The sequence below is a fragment of the Nyctereutes procyonoides genome, unplaced genomic scaffold, assembly GCF_905146905.1.
Source record: "Nyctereutes procyonoides isolate TBG_1078 unplaced genomic scaffold, NYPRO_anot_genome, whole genome shotgun sequence".
Classification (NCBI taxonomy): Eukaryota; Metazoa; Chordata; class Mammalia; order Carnivora; family Canidae; genus Nyctereutes; species Nyctereutes procyonoides.
Genome location: NW_026574960.1, coordinates 26,850 through 43,804, shown reverse-complemented (window position 1 = coordinate 43,804; position 16,955 = coordinate 26,850). Strand labels below are relative to the sequence as shown.

At 35.4% G+C, this 16,955-nt stretch overlaps 1 protein-coding gene across 1 annotated transcript in view; it reads right to left on the bottom strand.

The window, feature by feature from the left end:
• Nucleotides 1-741: 741 nt before the first annotated feature.
• LOC129506228 (endogenous retrovirus group K member 25 Env polyprotein-like) overlaps nucleotides 742-16,955 on the bottom strand; it is a 37,717-nt gene continuing 21,503 nt past the window's right edge. The window contains exons 2-3 of the mRNA XM_055319750.1: nucleotides 16,735-16,858; nucleotides 742-809 (exon numbers count right to left, since the gene is read on the bottom strand). Of these exons, the coding sequence (XP_055175725.1) occupies nucleotides 742-809; nucleotides 16,735-16,858 (192 nt within the window). The remainder of the gene's footprint in view (nucleotides 810-16,734; nucleotides 16,859-16,955) is intronic.

Sequence of the window (16,955 nt, the reverse complement as noted above, 5' to 3'; positions counted from 1 at the left end):
AATTTTCTTAATTTTATTGCTTATGATTTCAACTCTACTCGAGGTAAAGTACATTTATGTAAATTCCACATAATGTACATGTACATAATGTAGATATTATCTTATTGAATTTCATACTTACACATTTTATTAGTCAGGGTTCTCAAGAGAAACATAAATGAGAGGATGTATATATACATAGAAAGAGATTTACTTTAAGGAGTTGTCTCATGTGATCATGGGTGGCTTGGTGAGTTCAAAATCTGATAGGGGAGGCTGGGAGACTAAAGATGCCCAACTGACTAAACCACTGAGGTGCCTCCTCGTTCCTTCACCTTTTATAGCTCTTTTTCATTTGATCTTGGGCACTAAAATAACCTATACACTTTTTTTTCTATATATGTTTAACCTCATTTTCATGGTTATGTACTTCATGTTTCCATTTGTTTCTTATTTAAAATTTCTCTATCTGCAATGAGTTTTCCCATAAGATTATTCACTATGTCTACTTTTCTTTAGTTTCTTGAGCATATTTGCAGCAATTGTTTTGAAGTCTTTGTTTATTCTAACTTCTAGGTAATCTCAGGATTGGTTTTTATGGATTGTCTTCTCCCATGTCAAAGGGTAATACTTCTCCATTTTTTCACGTAACAAGCAGATTTTGATTGCATGCTGGACATTGTTAATGATACATTGCAGAGACTTTAGCTTCCACTATCTTTCTCTGAAAAGTGTTGACTTTGTCTCTGGTAGGTATTTGAGTTACTGGTAGATTTCCTGTAATCTGTTCTTCTTGATGATGATGATGATGATGACGACGACGATGACGACTTTTAGGGAAAGCATAGTTTTTACTTAGGTTCAACAATATTGTAATTACTCTAGGGCATGTGTTTTATTTTAAAGATATGATCTCAATTGAATGTCCCATTGTTCAGAAGGTCTCTCTAGTCTAGGTGGAGTAAAATTCCAGTGTCTTTCAACCTTATTATACTTTAGGAATCTTGATTCATTTTTAAAAAGCTTTTATTTATTTATTTTATGATAAATGGCTGAGCAGGGAGCCAGATATAGGGCTCAACCCCAAGACCCCAGGTTCATGGCCTGAGCCAGAGGCAGACACTTAACCGACTGAGCCACCCAGGTACCCCTTAATTCATTTTGTGTTCCAGTAGCAGCTATTTTCTTCTCAGCCTTGCAGAGTTTCACCTTGTAAATGTACATCCCAGAAATCAACCAGGACTTAGGGCTGAGCCCTTCAAAAATATCTACCTAACCCAATTTCCCCTAGCAACTTCTTTCTCTTCAGTATCTTGCCCATAAATTCCAGCCATTTTGTATCCCAGAAAACCTCTCTATGCCTCCTAATTCCATATTCTGTTAGGCTTCACTTCCCTGTGCCATAGTCAGGAAAGTTGAACTCTGGGCTCATCTGTCATGTTTCTCTTCTATAGAGGATAAAAGTCTTATGTTGCTTTTTGCCCAATGCTTAAAATGAATTGCAACATGTATTTTGTCTACTTTTCAGTATTTTGTTAAATTGTGAAAGATCATGTCTAGTACTTGTTACTCTGGACTGGTTACAGGAATGGACCGTCACTCTGTTTTTAATTTAAACAAAATTTTTTTCTAATCAAACATTTTACCCGTTCTTCATAAAAACTATCAAAGCCGATAAGGCAGGTCTCCTTTCCTATTTTCTCTCCATTCTTCAAATTACAAAAGATAGATCATTGGGGTTGTTTTAGTAATAATATTTCAATATTCTTAGAGTTCTTAAATTCTTTTAAAGTTCTCAGGTTAGAATCCATGACTCATCATATACTCCTTTTCTTTATTACACTATAGTGTTTTCTACTTCTGCAACACCGTATTATCTACAAATCATAATGGTTACAAATTACATCAGAAATGACTTTAAACACCCAGTTGCTTAAATTTTTACTTTATTATATTCTTCTAAAGTTTTAGATAATGCAGGCTTCCTTAAAATATCAATTTTCTTGTTATCATTTGCTTCAGAACTTCATTTCTGTGTCTCTGACAGAAACAAAAATGGGCCATTCAAGTTAAGTAGATATTCCTATCTCTTTTTTACACAATTCTTACAGAGAAATTAAACAAAAAAATTAAACCTTTTACTCCAATGTTATCATAAATGTATTCGGAAATCATCAAAAATACTGACTTTCGTAATGTTTATGTATGAAAACTGGGACCATAACCTTGTCCTTTGCTTATTTTTAATTATTCAGTAAGTCATTCTCTGTCCTCCTTATCTTCATGAATTGCCTTTTCTCTAATTTTACCCTGTTAGGGCTCAGCAAACTAAGATACCATAAATGCTAACTGTTACATATATATTTTTATTTAATAATATAACAACAACCTCCTCCATTCAAGTCCCCCCACCCCCCACATATTAAGGAAAACTGTTAAATTCCATCACAATAAAAAAAATTGTCCTTGTTTAAAGAAAAATACACTCAATACAAGTGGTCTGCAAATTGTATCCCAAAAAACTGTAGGAGGTAATTGCAATTTCCCTACAAGTAAACAAATTTTTCTCTCACACCCTAGTTTCCGGGGATTTACTGTCAGTGGGTTTCACAGCATTGAGCTAGAAATACATAATGAAAGAGAGGAAATAAAGAACAATTTACCTTATACTGATCAAGAAATAGAACCATATTTTTCTGCACCACTGCTATTTCTCAGCAGGTTACATATGTACGGGCTCATATACATTCCAGATCCCACAGGCTCTTGAAACTTAAAGACCTCAGTGTCCTTGGCCTGCTTATGACTTACAAGAGACATAAATATGGTTTGGGGATTAGGAGTAGAGGCACTGCATGTTGCAAATTTTAAATTGTCAATTAAACAGCATCATTGAATCCTGAGTAGAACTGCCAAGGGCATGTTTGTCTAAAAAGGATGGACTAACACAGACAGTCCCTACTGACATTTAAGACACATATCTGTGATTCAGGACACTTGAGGATCCGTATCTAACCAATGCGATCACATTTCAAGTGCTGGAAGCAATTTTTGCCTTAGGAAACTGAAAAACCCTCAATCAAACAAAGAAAAACTCTCAAGATATACTTAACTTTGTAAACTATTTGTCAGCAGCATTTGTATTCACTACTCGTACATGCGATATTAAGCAGGTACAAAAATACAGGTCCCTTGGATATGGTTGTAATGAATATAAAAATAAAAGACTTAGTACCATTTCTGCACTCTGTAGCCTTTGTTGTTTGGTGGATACAGTTTATTTGCTTTTATGAGAGTGGAGATTAATAAACAGAAAAGTGTAAACACTTGAGCTGACAAAAATTTAGAGTGTTTTATGTTTCGATTTATTATTCTAATTAATTGTAGTTCCTTTCATAAAAAGGTAAAATAAATATTAAAAACACTTAAAAAATCAAAATATAATTCTCTGAGCCCTTAAAAAAGACTATAATCTACCTCCCTCTTTTTTAAGGAATTTCTTATAACATCCTTTCCATGAACTGAAGGAAATTGAGAATGTTTATTTTAAACAATGTTAATTAGATTTTCACATTTATTTGTATAATTCAGTTACATCATAATTATATATTTATATATATACACACACATATATAGATACAAATACACACATATCATGATGCTATGAATTATTTCCACTCTACAGTAAAAGGTACCCTAGCATATGACTTAGCTGTTTTTAAGAAAATTATGAAAATGCAATATTTAATGGAAAGTGTCATCGATATATTTTTTAAAAAATTGTACACGAGCCATGTAAAGAATGTTAATTTCTTTATTATTCAGAATCTGTTATACTCATGTTGTTCTAGAAAAAGGAAATTTCTAGATAAAGCTTTGCAGCTTAGATATTTCTAGAATATTATTAAGCTTAGCCAATTTATAATATTGGTATTAGTGGCAAAACAAGTATAATCTTTCAGGATGTAAAATAAAGTCAGAAAACTAATCAAAAGAAGCAGATGAGCTATTTTTGATAGAACATTATTGTATTAGACTGCATCTTTTGTTGCCACCCCTCAGTCATATTCTGTTACTCACACACTGTGTAGACCCTTCTCCTTGACCGTGAGCTGTTCCTACGATATGATGTTACCAAGAGAATACAGCACCACTGGCAGTCTTCCAGTTCAAGGCCAAATAGTTGAGAAAGTGTAGCCATTTCTGATTTTAAGGGTTTGAAAGTCAGCTACCGTAAGAAGTTCAATTACCCTGAGACCACCAGATTGTGAGGAAGCCCAAGCTGCTCCGCAGGAGCACACAAACCAAGGAGAACTGAAGCCCTTTTGCTGTCCACATCAACTGAGCTTTCGGCCAATAATCGGAATCAACTATCAGCCCTGAGAGTGAGGACATTTCATATCTCCCAATCATGCCAGCAGAAATGAAGGAGTAAAGCAATAGAACTGACTGGTCAACCCAAAGAATTGTGTTAAATAATACATTGTTATCATTTTAAGCTGTTAAATTTGGGGTCGAGATAACTTTAACAAGTGTCAAGAGGATAAACCAGGTATGATCATCACATTAAAGATTTTGCCTCAATTGATTTTAGTTGAAGCATTTAAGTACCACACAGAGAAACTTTATTTTAATGATGTCCCTACTATTGATGTGTCTGAAACATCGGGGGAGAAGGGAACCTGACTGAATAATTAGAAACATTGAGAAGGTTACCAAACCTTTCTCTGATGGCTTGTGGCCTGGGTTAAGTTAACAAAATACTTTCACACTTAATATATGAAGGATAAAAAGAAATATACAGTAAAATGTAATTTAGTGACAGCTGAAATAGTAAAATCAATTTATTGTACTCAAAATATTAAAAAAATTGGTTATAGAATCTTATTAGATACTTTTCATTCTAAAAATATATTTTAAGTCAGAATCCACAATCTTGGCTTTAAACATGTAATTGTTAGTTTTACATAATTGCTATTTTTAAGTTCAAAATAGTAACTTCACTCATCTCTTAGTCATACACCCACATTCTTATACAATTGCCATAGTCTCCTACCTACCCCTCTTCCCACCACCATTCATTTTTGTACCAGATTAGACATCATGCAGATAATAATCTGTCATTTTGTTTGCTCAGGGACCTATGGTAGCATCCACTTTGTTACATATTAACATGTAAATTCCTCTTTAAATGGCGATATGGATGCTTGGGTTATATGTGTGTAGGGGTGTATCTGTATGTATTTTTATCCTTGTTGCCCTCCAAATAGTCCTTTCATTCTAGGACACTGGGGCTTCTCCCTGTTTCCTGAACATATGCACCACATTTTTATTCCTTTGCTTACCTCTCACTTGTTACATGAAATTTTCCTCACTAAGGCTGCTGTCAAAAAATTTGTGATGTACAGTGATCTTCGAATTCCTTCTGCTCAAGGACCCTTAATAAATCAGAATGTTGACCTTTCCTTCCAGTGGGCCCCTCACTTCCCATTTTAAAATTTTAGGAAGAACTTGGGCAAAAGCCATGTTGACATTATCATTATTCGTAAACCAGAGAGCAACAACCTAAACGTTCATAAAGTTGTATAACAGATGAAATAACGCAAAACGAAGGGGCCTTAGAGAATTTGTAGTCAAGTAGCTCTCTGGTATCTCTAGTATTAAGCAAAAAAGCATGACTTGTCTAGTCGCTTTGATGTTTACCTATGAGATGTAATTAATGTTTTCATTCAAACACTTTTCACATGATTTAGCACAGCCTGATGCACAATTTTAAATCCATTCATACATGTCACAATTATTGTAACCTGATTTGCCCAATCCGAGTCAAAATATAACTGTAACGACACTTAGAGTATGTTTCCCTGTTCCTGAGTCCTTAGTGTCTCCATTTCCCACGTTCCTGATCTGATCACAGAGAGGGAACTTTATACTCTGCAGATCACTGAAATCTAGAAAATGACAAGAAAATACGTTTATAAAAAAAAAGGAAATACGTTTATAATATAAAGGTGATGCAGAGATGGAGAAAAATGAAATATCTTAGATAGGCTTTGAAAAATAAACTGATAAAAAAAATAAAAATAAATAAAATAAAATAAAATAAAATAAAATAAAATAAAAATAAAGAAAAATAAACTGTGCCCTTCACTTCCACCTTCCTTATTCTTTCCTGCCCGTGAAACAAAATCCTCCGTGGGGCTTGCTGTGAGATTGAGCCCTGGATCCTGACGTCCTGCTTTAGCCAGGCCAGCCACTGCCCAGGCACGAGTTACAGATTCCCACTGCACCTTCAAACCGCATGACAAATAAAGAATTGCCCTGTCAGGATTCCACCTTAGCTTACCCAAATTGACAAAAAATTTCTGAATGACACTGTTCCAGGGCTCCTGCACTGACAGGAGGCAGTCAAGCCTGACAGCCCTCTCCCTCTTGCCTGTTATCTTGAAATCAATTGCACAGCCTGATGCACAGAATAATGGCTGTGGACTATTCTGCAGGACTTGGCCCATCTGGTCACTGAGGAAGACAGCATTGCCGGCTTCCTATCGACCTGGGAGGAGCATGCTGCTACACAGAGGTGACCTCCATCTCTCCACCTGGCCCTGCTATTGAGGAAATCAGTTTCACAAGTGTGCTCATTCAGAAATAAAAACAACTTTGCACCAAGGCATATCCATCTTTGTCTTTAATTAAGAGCTCTGGCCTCTTGGAGATTAAGCAGCAAAGTGTGAGCAAAGGGAAAGGCATGGATTCTCGGCAGTAGGCACCATATTCTGCGTAAGACCCTTAGTGAAATTCTTGAAATATGTAAGACATTTCAGCAGAGGAAAAAAATTAATTTGGCCATCTTGCGAAATCCCATATATTTCACCATCGAAGAAAATTCTTACATTGGTGATAACATATTTTTTATTAGCAAAATTGACCAATGTTGCTGCAAAGATTAGTATTTCTCAAGTTGGTTCTCTCAGGTAAAAGATCGATTTATACTTAATTGTTCGAAGTTGATTACATAGCCTGCTTGTTTTACTTTTAAAAAGAATTGTGGTATTGGTGAATTCTAGTAAATGGACCCTGTATCTATGCGGACTGCAAAGTGCTCCTGACTTCTTTATTGGAAAGAAAAAAGAAAGCAAGAAGAAAAAAAGAATAAACAAAGGCTGATTTATATATTTAAGTCAGTGAGATTTATGGATGCTTGTATTTCCATGGTTTTATTTTCATAGTTTGTTTTTAGTATTCTTTTAAACCCACAATTAGCTGGCTTTTAGGAAATTGCTTCATGACTCTACCTGGTGAACTGCTGTTATGGAACTAAACATACACATTACAAAAGTCTGCTCTTTGGGTCTCCTGCCCCATTCTCGTCCTCCTGAAGCACATTCATTCAGCTTCCCAAAGTGATCTTTTAAGAACATAAGTCAGATTATGCCCCTTCTCTGCTCAGAAACTTTCCGTTATCAGTGAATAATCAAATTCTCACTCAACGAGGCTATTGGCTCTGTCCCTACCCACCTCTCTAACCTTGTCATCCCACCATCTCTACTCCTGCTCACCCTACTCTAAATGGAGTACTACTCCTGACTCAGGCCTACACCTTTCATCTAATGGTGAAGTCGGTTGTTAAAATTCATTTTGTCACAGATGTCGGTTAAAGTACTCAACATAATCTCACAGATTACAGACCTCGTGAGGCCAAGAAATTTGTTTGTCCTGCTTACCACTGTATTTTTAGTACCTAATAATAAAGTATATGTTCAAGCAATGCAAAATTAATCATTCACTTAACCTCACATAAGCTCTTTGAGGATAAGATACTAAAAGTGACTGTTTTGTTCATCACTACCTTGGCTAGTGCTTGAATACACAATTCATTTAAATATTTGCTGAATAAATTGACCTAAAGGAAAAAAAAATCTATTCAATAAGTGCAATGTGACGCTGGTACAGAATTTAGGATGGTCACAGAAGTTTCAATTATATGGTTGCTTTAGATAGATATTAGAGTAATGTTAATAAATCTACACAGATGAGAGGCATTGTTAATTGATAAAAGAACATGACTTAGAGCACAGTGTTTTAAATTACTTATATCATGGTCCAGATTGTGATTCTGTATTTTATATCTAGTTGTGAGTTTGGGCATAATACTTGTTAATTCATTGCCTTCCTCTTCCACAAACAGTAGTGTGTACCACGTCCTCATACATTAATGTGGCAACACTGGTAAAGTTTTTGTGCAAATGCTGGTATATTGTAGGTGGTTAAAAAATTCATCAATATATGATTAGCTTAAGTAGTATATGATATACTTCTATGGCCAAATGATTGTAGTTGTATACTTCAGTGATTTATAAGTATTTTTGAAGCCTGCTTGCCTCCTCTGTTTGCAGCTACAAAACATAATATCTTCTTCTGGGTAGAGTGGAATATGGAGGGGTCCACAGTAAGCAACAGAAATGGTATTTATACTGCTTAGTGGGATTCCTATTCCATCCTGATCACTGGGGTTCTTATCGCATACTAGACAGTACACATATATAAGAAAAATCAAAATTTCTTTTTAGGGGAAAAAAAGTATTATTTTTCTGGTTGGCATGAACTTCAGAATGAAGCCCTAAACTACAATCTTTAATAAACTTAACTCAATTTGACAGTGAAAGTCTTAAGAAAATAGCCTACTGTGTGAGGCTAATTAACTTCTGATCAAAAAATACAATGAGCAGAAATCTTGGCCAAAAAAGGTCAACAGAATACAAGAAATACAAGTTCCAGATTTGTGGTTAGACTTGAAATTGCAGAACATGCTCAGACTATTTATAGAATCACTATCTATTGTTTCAAGAGAGTAAGTCATGCCACAAAAGTCCACCTTGACAAAAGAAACTTCCATTAATCAGGATTTCTGAACTATTAAATTAGTTTATATCACACGGATTCCATATTTTTTCACGTTGTAATGAAGATTAGGTGTTTCGTGTTCAAATAGTCTAACACAAGACATCTCAAAATACCCCATCAATTAAAATAATAAATGACCAGGATTGAAATTGGAAAATCAAACTCCATTGTGATTTATGAATTAGAAAGGAAAAACAAAAGACCTTTGCTATTGGAAACCAAATAGAATAGTTCTGAGAGCTTACCTACCAAGAGATTTTTTTTAATTAGTATCATTATTGCATATGTAAGTAAACTATGTATGTAGAATTCATTGTTCATTTGTTTTGCCCAATTTCCTCTTTGTTCTGGAAACTGGCTACCTTCCCACCAATGGTTAACAAAAAGAATAGCTATTTTATTTTTTTAAAAGATATTTATTTATTTATTCATTCATGAGAGAGAGAGAGAGAGAGAGAGAGAGAGAGAGGCAGGCAGAGAGAGAAGCAGGGCCCATGCGGGGAGCCTGATGTGGGACTCGGTCCCAGATCCTGGGACCACACTCTGAGCCAAAGGCAGATGCTCAACTGCTGAGCCACACAGGTGTCCCAAGAATAGCTATTTTAAATACTTTGCTCCACCAGTGGTAGCTGATTGGTTCAAAAATTTGTGGCTGATCTAAGTTGAACTGATAAAAGGACCATCAGAGAATTTTGTGGGGTGTTTTGTTTTGTTTTTTGGGGGAATTTTGAAACTGGAAGTAAGAAACAGAATTAGACGTTCTGGGGATAAACTGTAAAGTCATAAAGCCTCAGCATTGTCAGCAATCATGTATGGGATAACAGAAACTGAAGAGCCTGAGAAGAAAATACAAAGCCTATACACAGGGGGAGACAGAGTCTGAATGGCTTTGGAATGTCTGTCTCCCCTCATTCTTGGTTCTTGTAAACCATCCTACATCTTAATGTTTCCATTGTTACTTAAACTAGTTTAAGTTGAGAGTGGTACATAACAGCTAGTTAACCTCCCAATAGCTCTTGTCCTTTCCCTCCGTGGTAGTAGAACAGGTATGTAGAACTCTCACTGGACAAAAGGATAGACTTTCCAAGTTTCTGAAGCTGGACAGGACTGTCTTACTCCTTCTTTCTCCCTTTACATGGATACAACATGGACATGATGGGTGAGGCTCCAAATGGTCATCTAGGTACACAACGTAGAAGCTGTGCATTGATCTTATGGTACAAAATGTTGAAGGAAGCTAGCTCTCTGGAACTTTGGAGCCACCATTCGGACTCTGAAGTGCTTATGTTTCTGTGAATGATAAAAACTTCCTTTCTTATTGGGCAATCATTATTTTGTATTTTCCCGATCTCACAGTCTTAATCCCAAACAATAATACATTGGCTTTCTGTCACTTGGAAACAAAAGAGTTATAGTGAATATATCATCCCATTCATTTATAATCACAAATTTCTTTCTCTTTCCACTTATAAATAGATGCGATAGAAATGACTAATATTTTGGCCATCTGTTAGTTAATATTTGCCATTTTACTTAAGCCAAAGTTCATTACTTCATTCCAAATTGACCCATCTTAAAACTGATGGCTTCTGACAGTAGTGATGCATTGTTGTCTGTCAGCTATAAACTGAATTTGGATGCACTGAGTGGAGCATCTTTATTCCCTGCACAGCGATTCCTGCTAGTTTTAACTGGGGCTACCCATGTTAACACTGGAAACTTGAGTCCCAGTAGAATGGAAGATAGTCCTTGAAAAACTCTTTCATATGATATGAGATGACTGTTTTAGCAGAAGATTTGTACATTAAATGAAGTGACAAATTAAATAAGATGATATTATATTTACATAAAGAAAGCAAAGTGAAAAGAATATTTTTTTTCTTTTTCCTTTATAGTATTTTCACCCTGTATGTTCAAATTACTTAAATAACATTTTCTTTAAGGAGAAAACCTTTGCTAGAGGCCTATACGGTAAGTCTCTAGCTCCTAGCAATTTGGCTATCAGCATGTCATTTTATCTAATTAGATGTGTGTTGGTTGTTATTACTCCTTCCAAATTGATTTGCACCATCCTGTCTATGTGATAACACAGTTGGAAGACATTTTTTACACCTTTTTCCAAGAATGAAAACTCCAATCAATCAGAACATTTTCATAAATCAGGAATGTATAGACAAAAGGTCATGAGCTTTACATAAGATGATACTGACTGAAAATTTTTGTTCCTCTGGAATTACTATTAGAGCAGATGGGTAAAAGAAAACCAAGGGCACTGATTATCTGCATTCTGTAGAAAGCTACTTGTAACTGGAGCTGTATATTCTCATTTGAGCCTAAGAGGCAAGAGCACTGGCCCTATCATAATCACAAAAAATAAGCAACCCCCTTCTACTCACAATAGTTGGCTAAAGTACTGAAAGCCGAAGGATGAAGAGAAGAAAGTGAAAAGATTTTTATCCAGCCCATTGGTAGGCACAATATTCTCTACAAATAAAAAAATACTTTCTTCTAAATGAGAAAAGTAGAAGGGTACTTTATTGGAAGCCAGAAAAGGATTGCTCTCTGAGAATCATTTCTAGAGGTTAAATGTTGGCCTAAATAGAATATTTGTTCTGCCTCTGGGTCTAGCTGGGTGGGTATTGGTTGGAGTGGGGAAAAAACTAGATAAACCTGAAAAAAGAAGGTATATCAGAGAGAGAGACAGACTAAATGAGAGAAGAGCTCCTAAATTGATATACTTCACAATTTGTTATGGAAAGGATGCTATCCCACTGGTTAACTAGGCACTTCATAGAATATTATGGATCATTTCACTGGCACCTCTAATGAAAGGCTGCCTGCCAGGTAATGGGATTTTATAAAAAGTAAGATGCTAAGGAGCATACTGTTGGTGGAAGACAGTTCGTAGTAGAATTTCTGAATGGAAAAGAGGTCAAACAAGGCAATTGAAAGAACACACTAATTTACCCCACCAGCCAGAACAGAGGGGGTGTACATGTGGTAAGTAGCTAATTTCAAAGATACGCACTCCCCCTCTCACACCTTTCCTCTCCAATCTCAATAAACCATATCTCTTGCTTCTCATGCCCTGGTTCCTTTCCTCATCGAAATCCTCGGTAACCAACAGAATGTAGCAGAAGTGACTCTGAATAACCTGAGTGTAAGTCCTACCTTGGTCTCTTGGAATTACTCTGGGGATGTCAGAGCCACATAGGAAGATGAACCACGATAGGTCAGCTATGCTGTGAGAATGACTGAGTTAGACATCTCGGAGAGGACATATAGCAAGACAGAGACTCCTTGCCACAGCGGTTCCAGTTATTTCAGGAGAAGTGTCAGATAAATGAATAAAGAAGTCGTCTTGAACTTCCCAGCACCAGTAGATGTCACATGGAGAAGAAAAGGTACTCAGCGAACACTGGAGCCAAGTTTCCAGATACATGGCACTGATTGAGTCATCTTAGCAATTACTAGTCATTTGAGCTCGTTCATTTTAGGCCAGAACACCAACAAATTAAATAAGATCCATCCTCGTGTAGTCTGTTCAAATTCTTAGTCAAAAGGAATGGTAGGCAAAATAATACTAAAATTATTGTTTTAGGACACTGAGTTTTACTTTATTTTTTAGTTTAGTTTTTTTTTCCTTTCTTTTTTTTCCTCAGCAGTATATAAGAGAAATATGTGACAACAAAATAGTGATAGCTTACGAAAGAGAAACAATGCACAAAGATTGCATGCAGCCATGATGGATATTATTTTTTTTTCTTTTACCCTTAAACTTTCAATACTGGAAGAATCAGGAATATGATACCCAATGCTAAACCTTATTACAAATAGTTTATAATAATTTAATTTGCTAGTTTCATCATGAAATGAGTTTCTATTTTTTTGCAAAAAAAATGTTGAGAAAACTACATGTTCAACATGGAAGAATTTCTTAAAATTTATTTTAAAGATTTATTTATTTATTTGAGAGTGAGAGCATGCAGGGGGAGGTACAAAAGGAAAGGGAGAGAGAGAGACTCTCCAACAGAGTCTCTGCTGAGTGCACAGCCTGACACAGGGCTCAGTCCCAGGACACCGGGATCATGACCTGAGCCAAAACCATGAGTCAGCCCTTAGCAGACTGAGCCACCCAGGTGCCCTAACATGGAAGAATTTTGTTAAGATTCTGAAAATGAGGGATGCCTGGGTGGCTCAGCGGCTGAGCATATGTCTTCAGCTCAGATTGTGATCCTGGGGTCCTGGGATTGAGTCCCATGTCGGGCTCCCTGCATGGAGCCTTCTTCTCCCTCTGCCTGTGTCTCTGCCTCTCTCTCTCTCTCTCTCTCTCTCTCTCTGTCTCTCATGAATAAATAAAATCATAAAACATATCTTGAAAATGATTAGTAAAATAAGTTACCATTATAGTTGTTAGATTTTCAAAACTAGTTTATAGGTCATAGTTTGCTTTATTAGTATTATCAAAAAAAACTTCAAGGGACACTATGGCATCCTATAATGTACCACTAATGCTATTAAAAAATATATTACACAAAGGTGACATTATTAACTCAGTACCAATATCTCAGTATATAGGCAAAAGGTATGATACAAATGATGTTCAATAATATAAAAAATATTTTTCTAATATTTAAATTTCCAACCGTATATAACTTTCCCTAAATTATTAGTATTTTATTTTATTTATTTTATTTTTTTAATTATTAGTATTTTAAAGATATGTTTACCAATTTGAGGTGGGTGGGGAGAGAGGGAATTTTTTTTTAATTTTTAAAAATATTTTATTTATTTATTCATGACAGACACAGAAAGAGAGAGAGAGAGGCAGAGACACAGGCAGAGGGAGAAGCAGGCTCCAAGCAGGGAGCCCGACATGGGACTCGATCCCAGGACCCTGGGATCATGCCCTAAGCTGAAGGTGGACACTTAACCACTGAGCTACCCAGGCATCCCAAAAGAGAGAATCTTAAGCAGACTCTGAGTATAGAGCTGATGTGGAACTTTTTCTCATGACTCTGAGATCATAACCTGAGCTACAACCAAGAGTCACATACTTAACTGACTGCCCCATCTGTGCGCCTCAAAATTATTAGGATTTTTATTCACCTTCTTATAAAACTTTTCAATATTATTTGTGCTAAAGAACTGCTGATATGTATTTGTAGGAGAAATGTCATAGGAGTATGTCATACATGGCAGAATATTGCCATCCTCCTAACAACTGCCAGTGGTGCCCAACAATCACGTGATAGCTGATAAAAACTGCCCATGTTTCTCTAATGCTTTTTAAGTGTGACCACCCTTCAAGAACGGCTGAGCCAGAGCCTATTTGGGGAGGGGCATGTTGATACTGGAGGCAAATTCCCATCCACTGAATACCACACTTTTTTTTTTTTCATATCAAGATTCTGCAATGGGAAAAGGAGGGGAAAATAGATTATGGTCCTAGTATGCAGGTCCCTTGAGCCAAGGGTCAAGTTTAGGGATTAGATGAGCTATAATTAACATTGAGTTTAGTTTTAAATCATTTTTTATTATAACTGAACATAGAGTCTTTGCAAAAACAAAAGTACACAAAGCACAGTTGAAAGCAATGATTGGGACAACTGTTTCCTTTTTATTGCTCACTATATTGAAACTGCTCAAAATTGCTTATATCTGTATAAGCTTAATCATCAAAATAATTATTTGGCCAGCTATTAGATGGGTATAGCACTGGATTCATTAGACTATTTTAGGCTCTTCATCTTGCGTTATAACAAGTTTCTGTATTTTAATCATGTGCAGAGAAAACTACTATGTTTATTAATTATATCAGGAGCTATATGTAATTTACCTACATTATCTTACAACAATGAACTCCATCAAGTAGCCTTTGTTATCCCAACATTACAGGTCGAAAAACTGATACCCAGAGAGCAATAGTAACAAACTCAAGATTACATAACTAATAAATGATTAAGTCTGACATTCAAATTATTGTGTACTTGTTTAGAATGTGTCAAGATGTTTCTCATGTTCAATTCCAAAATTTAAAGGTATTTTGGTGTCTTTGAGAGAAATTATTCACATAACTAAAAATGACATGACAAATTATTTCCTTTCCTGGTACTTTTCCATATCTAATTTCAAAAACATAATAAACAATACTTCCTGAAATTTTGGTTTGGGGGCCAAAGTTTAAATTTATTATTTGAAGCCATACTGAAATCTCAGGTTAAATTAGTATCCTATAAAAATAAAAACACTTTACATAGAAGTAGCTGTAACTAAGAAAAAATAACACTTAACTAATAGGATAGAGACAACCATGTTTCCATCAAGGTGAAATGAAAATTCAGACACAACAATTCACCTTAATTGTCCCAGACAAAATAATTCACCCTAATTGTCCCATCTGCTCCATATGAAATGGCTTCTGAAAAGACTATACTCTTCCTACAGGTGAAGGTGAAAAATATACAAAAAAATAAGCTATTTTTTACATGCAAAACTGTTTACACGGTATATATTATTTAATCAGTATAAATACATATATGTGAGAAGTTGTGGCCATGGACATAAAGAGTAAAATGAAATTTAATTTTAATGCTTATCATGGTATTACATGGCTTTCCATTGAAAAGAAATATGTTCCAAAAAACTTAACCAATAGCTGTATATGGAAATCTATAAGGGACTTCATTTGAATAATTAGATTACATGAAAGATATACATAAATTATTGCTTTCATTTTTGAATAATAACATGTTGTCTCATTAGTGTTTTTTGAAATATCTTCTGTAGGAAGAAGGAATCCCTATTACAAAATTCAAATACTGCTTTAGTATCAATTTTTCTACATTAAGAGCAATATTGCTCTAATCCTTTTTCTCCTACCTAGGCACAGTAGACCATACTCTTCAGAATAAATTTTGAAGGTTTAAAGATGAAGCACTGGATAACTATAAATAATGAATATTCAAATAATTATCATTTCGAAGTTAAGGGATGGCACTAAGCCCATAGCCTAGTGAAGAACAAGGTGTTATTATGAATAATTTTCCCAAATAAACATCCTCTAAGTGTGTGACTCATTATCTTCTTTCTGGTCTTTTTCTACCTCATAATTTTATTCTTCCCACTCTGTTTCTCATTTACTTTACCACAACCCACATGTCTCCTTTATCTCCCATTCTAAAATTAAAGCGTATTTTGATATTGGAAACATTGTCGACTTAAGTTTAACCATTATTGTTTATTTTATACTCTATAGTTACAGGAGTGTTTCTTACTTAAGATGGCACTGACCAACAAACCCTAATGATTGTTTCTTGATGAACATTCTGGTAACAGAACATTTCTCCCAGTATTTATTTAGATGGTATAAATATTGAAAAAAATATATATCTATTTTACAAGACAAAAGGAAGCACAATATTTGGAAGTGTAGCAATCTCTACAGGAACACTGAGAAAGCAAACAATCCAATTACAAATTGGGTCAAAGACCTTAACAGATACTTCACCAAAGAAGATATATAGATAGCAAATAAGCATATGGAAAGATGCTCCACATCCTTCGTCATCAGGAAAATGCAAATTAAAATAACATCGAGGTATTACAATACACCTATTAGAATGTCAAAATTCCAGAACACTCACAAGACCAAATGCTGCCGAGGATATAGAGCAACAGGAACTCTCACTCATTTCTGGAGCAGAATATAAGATGGCACAGTCACCGTGGAGTATAATTTGTGGTTTCTGACAAAACTAAACCTTCTCTTTCCAGAAGATCTAGCAATTGTGCTTCCTGGTGTTTACCCAGAAGGACCGAACACTTACATCTGCATAACAACCTACCTACAGATGTTTATAGCAGCTTTACTCGTAATTGCCAAAATCTGGAAGCACCCAAGTTGTCCTTTATCACGTGCATGGATTCCAGACGATGGAGGATTATTCAGTGCTAAAGGGAATGAGCTGTCAACCTATGAAAAGACATGGAGGAAGCTTAACTGCAGATCACTAAGTGAGAGAAGCCAAGCCGAAAAGACTCCTTGCTGTATAAATCCAACTCTTTGGCAT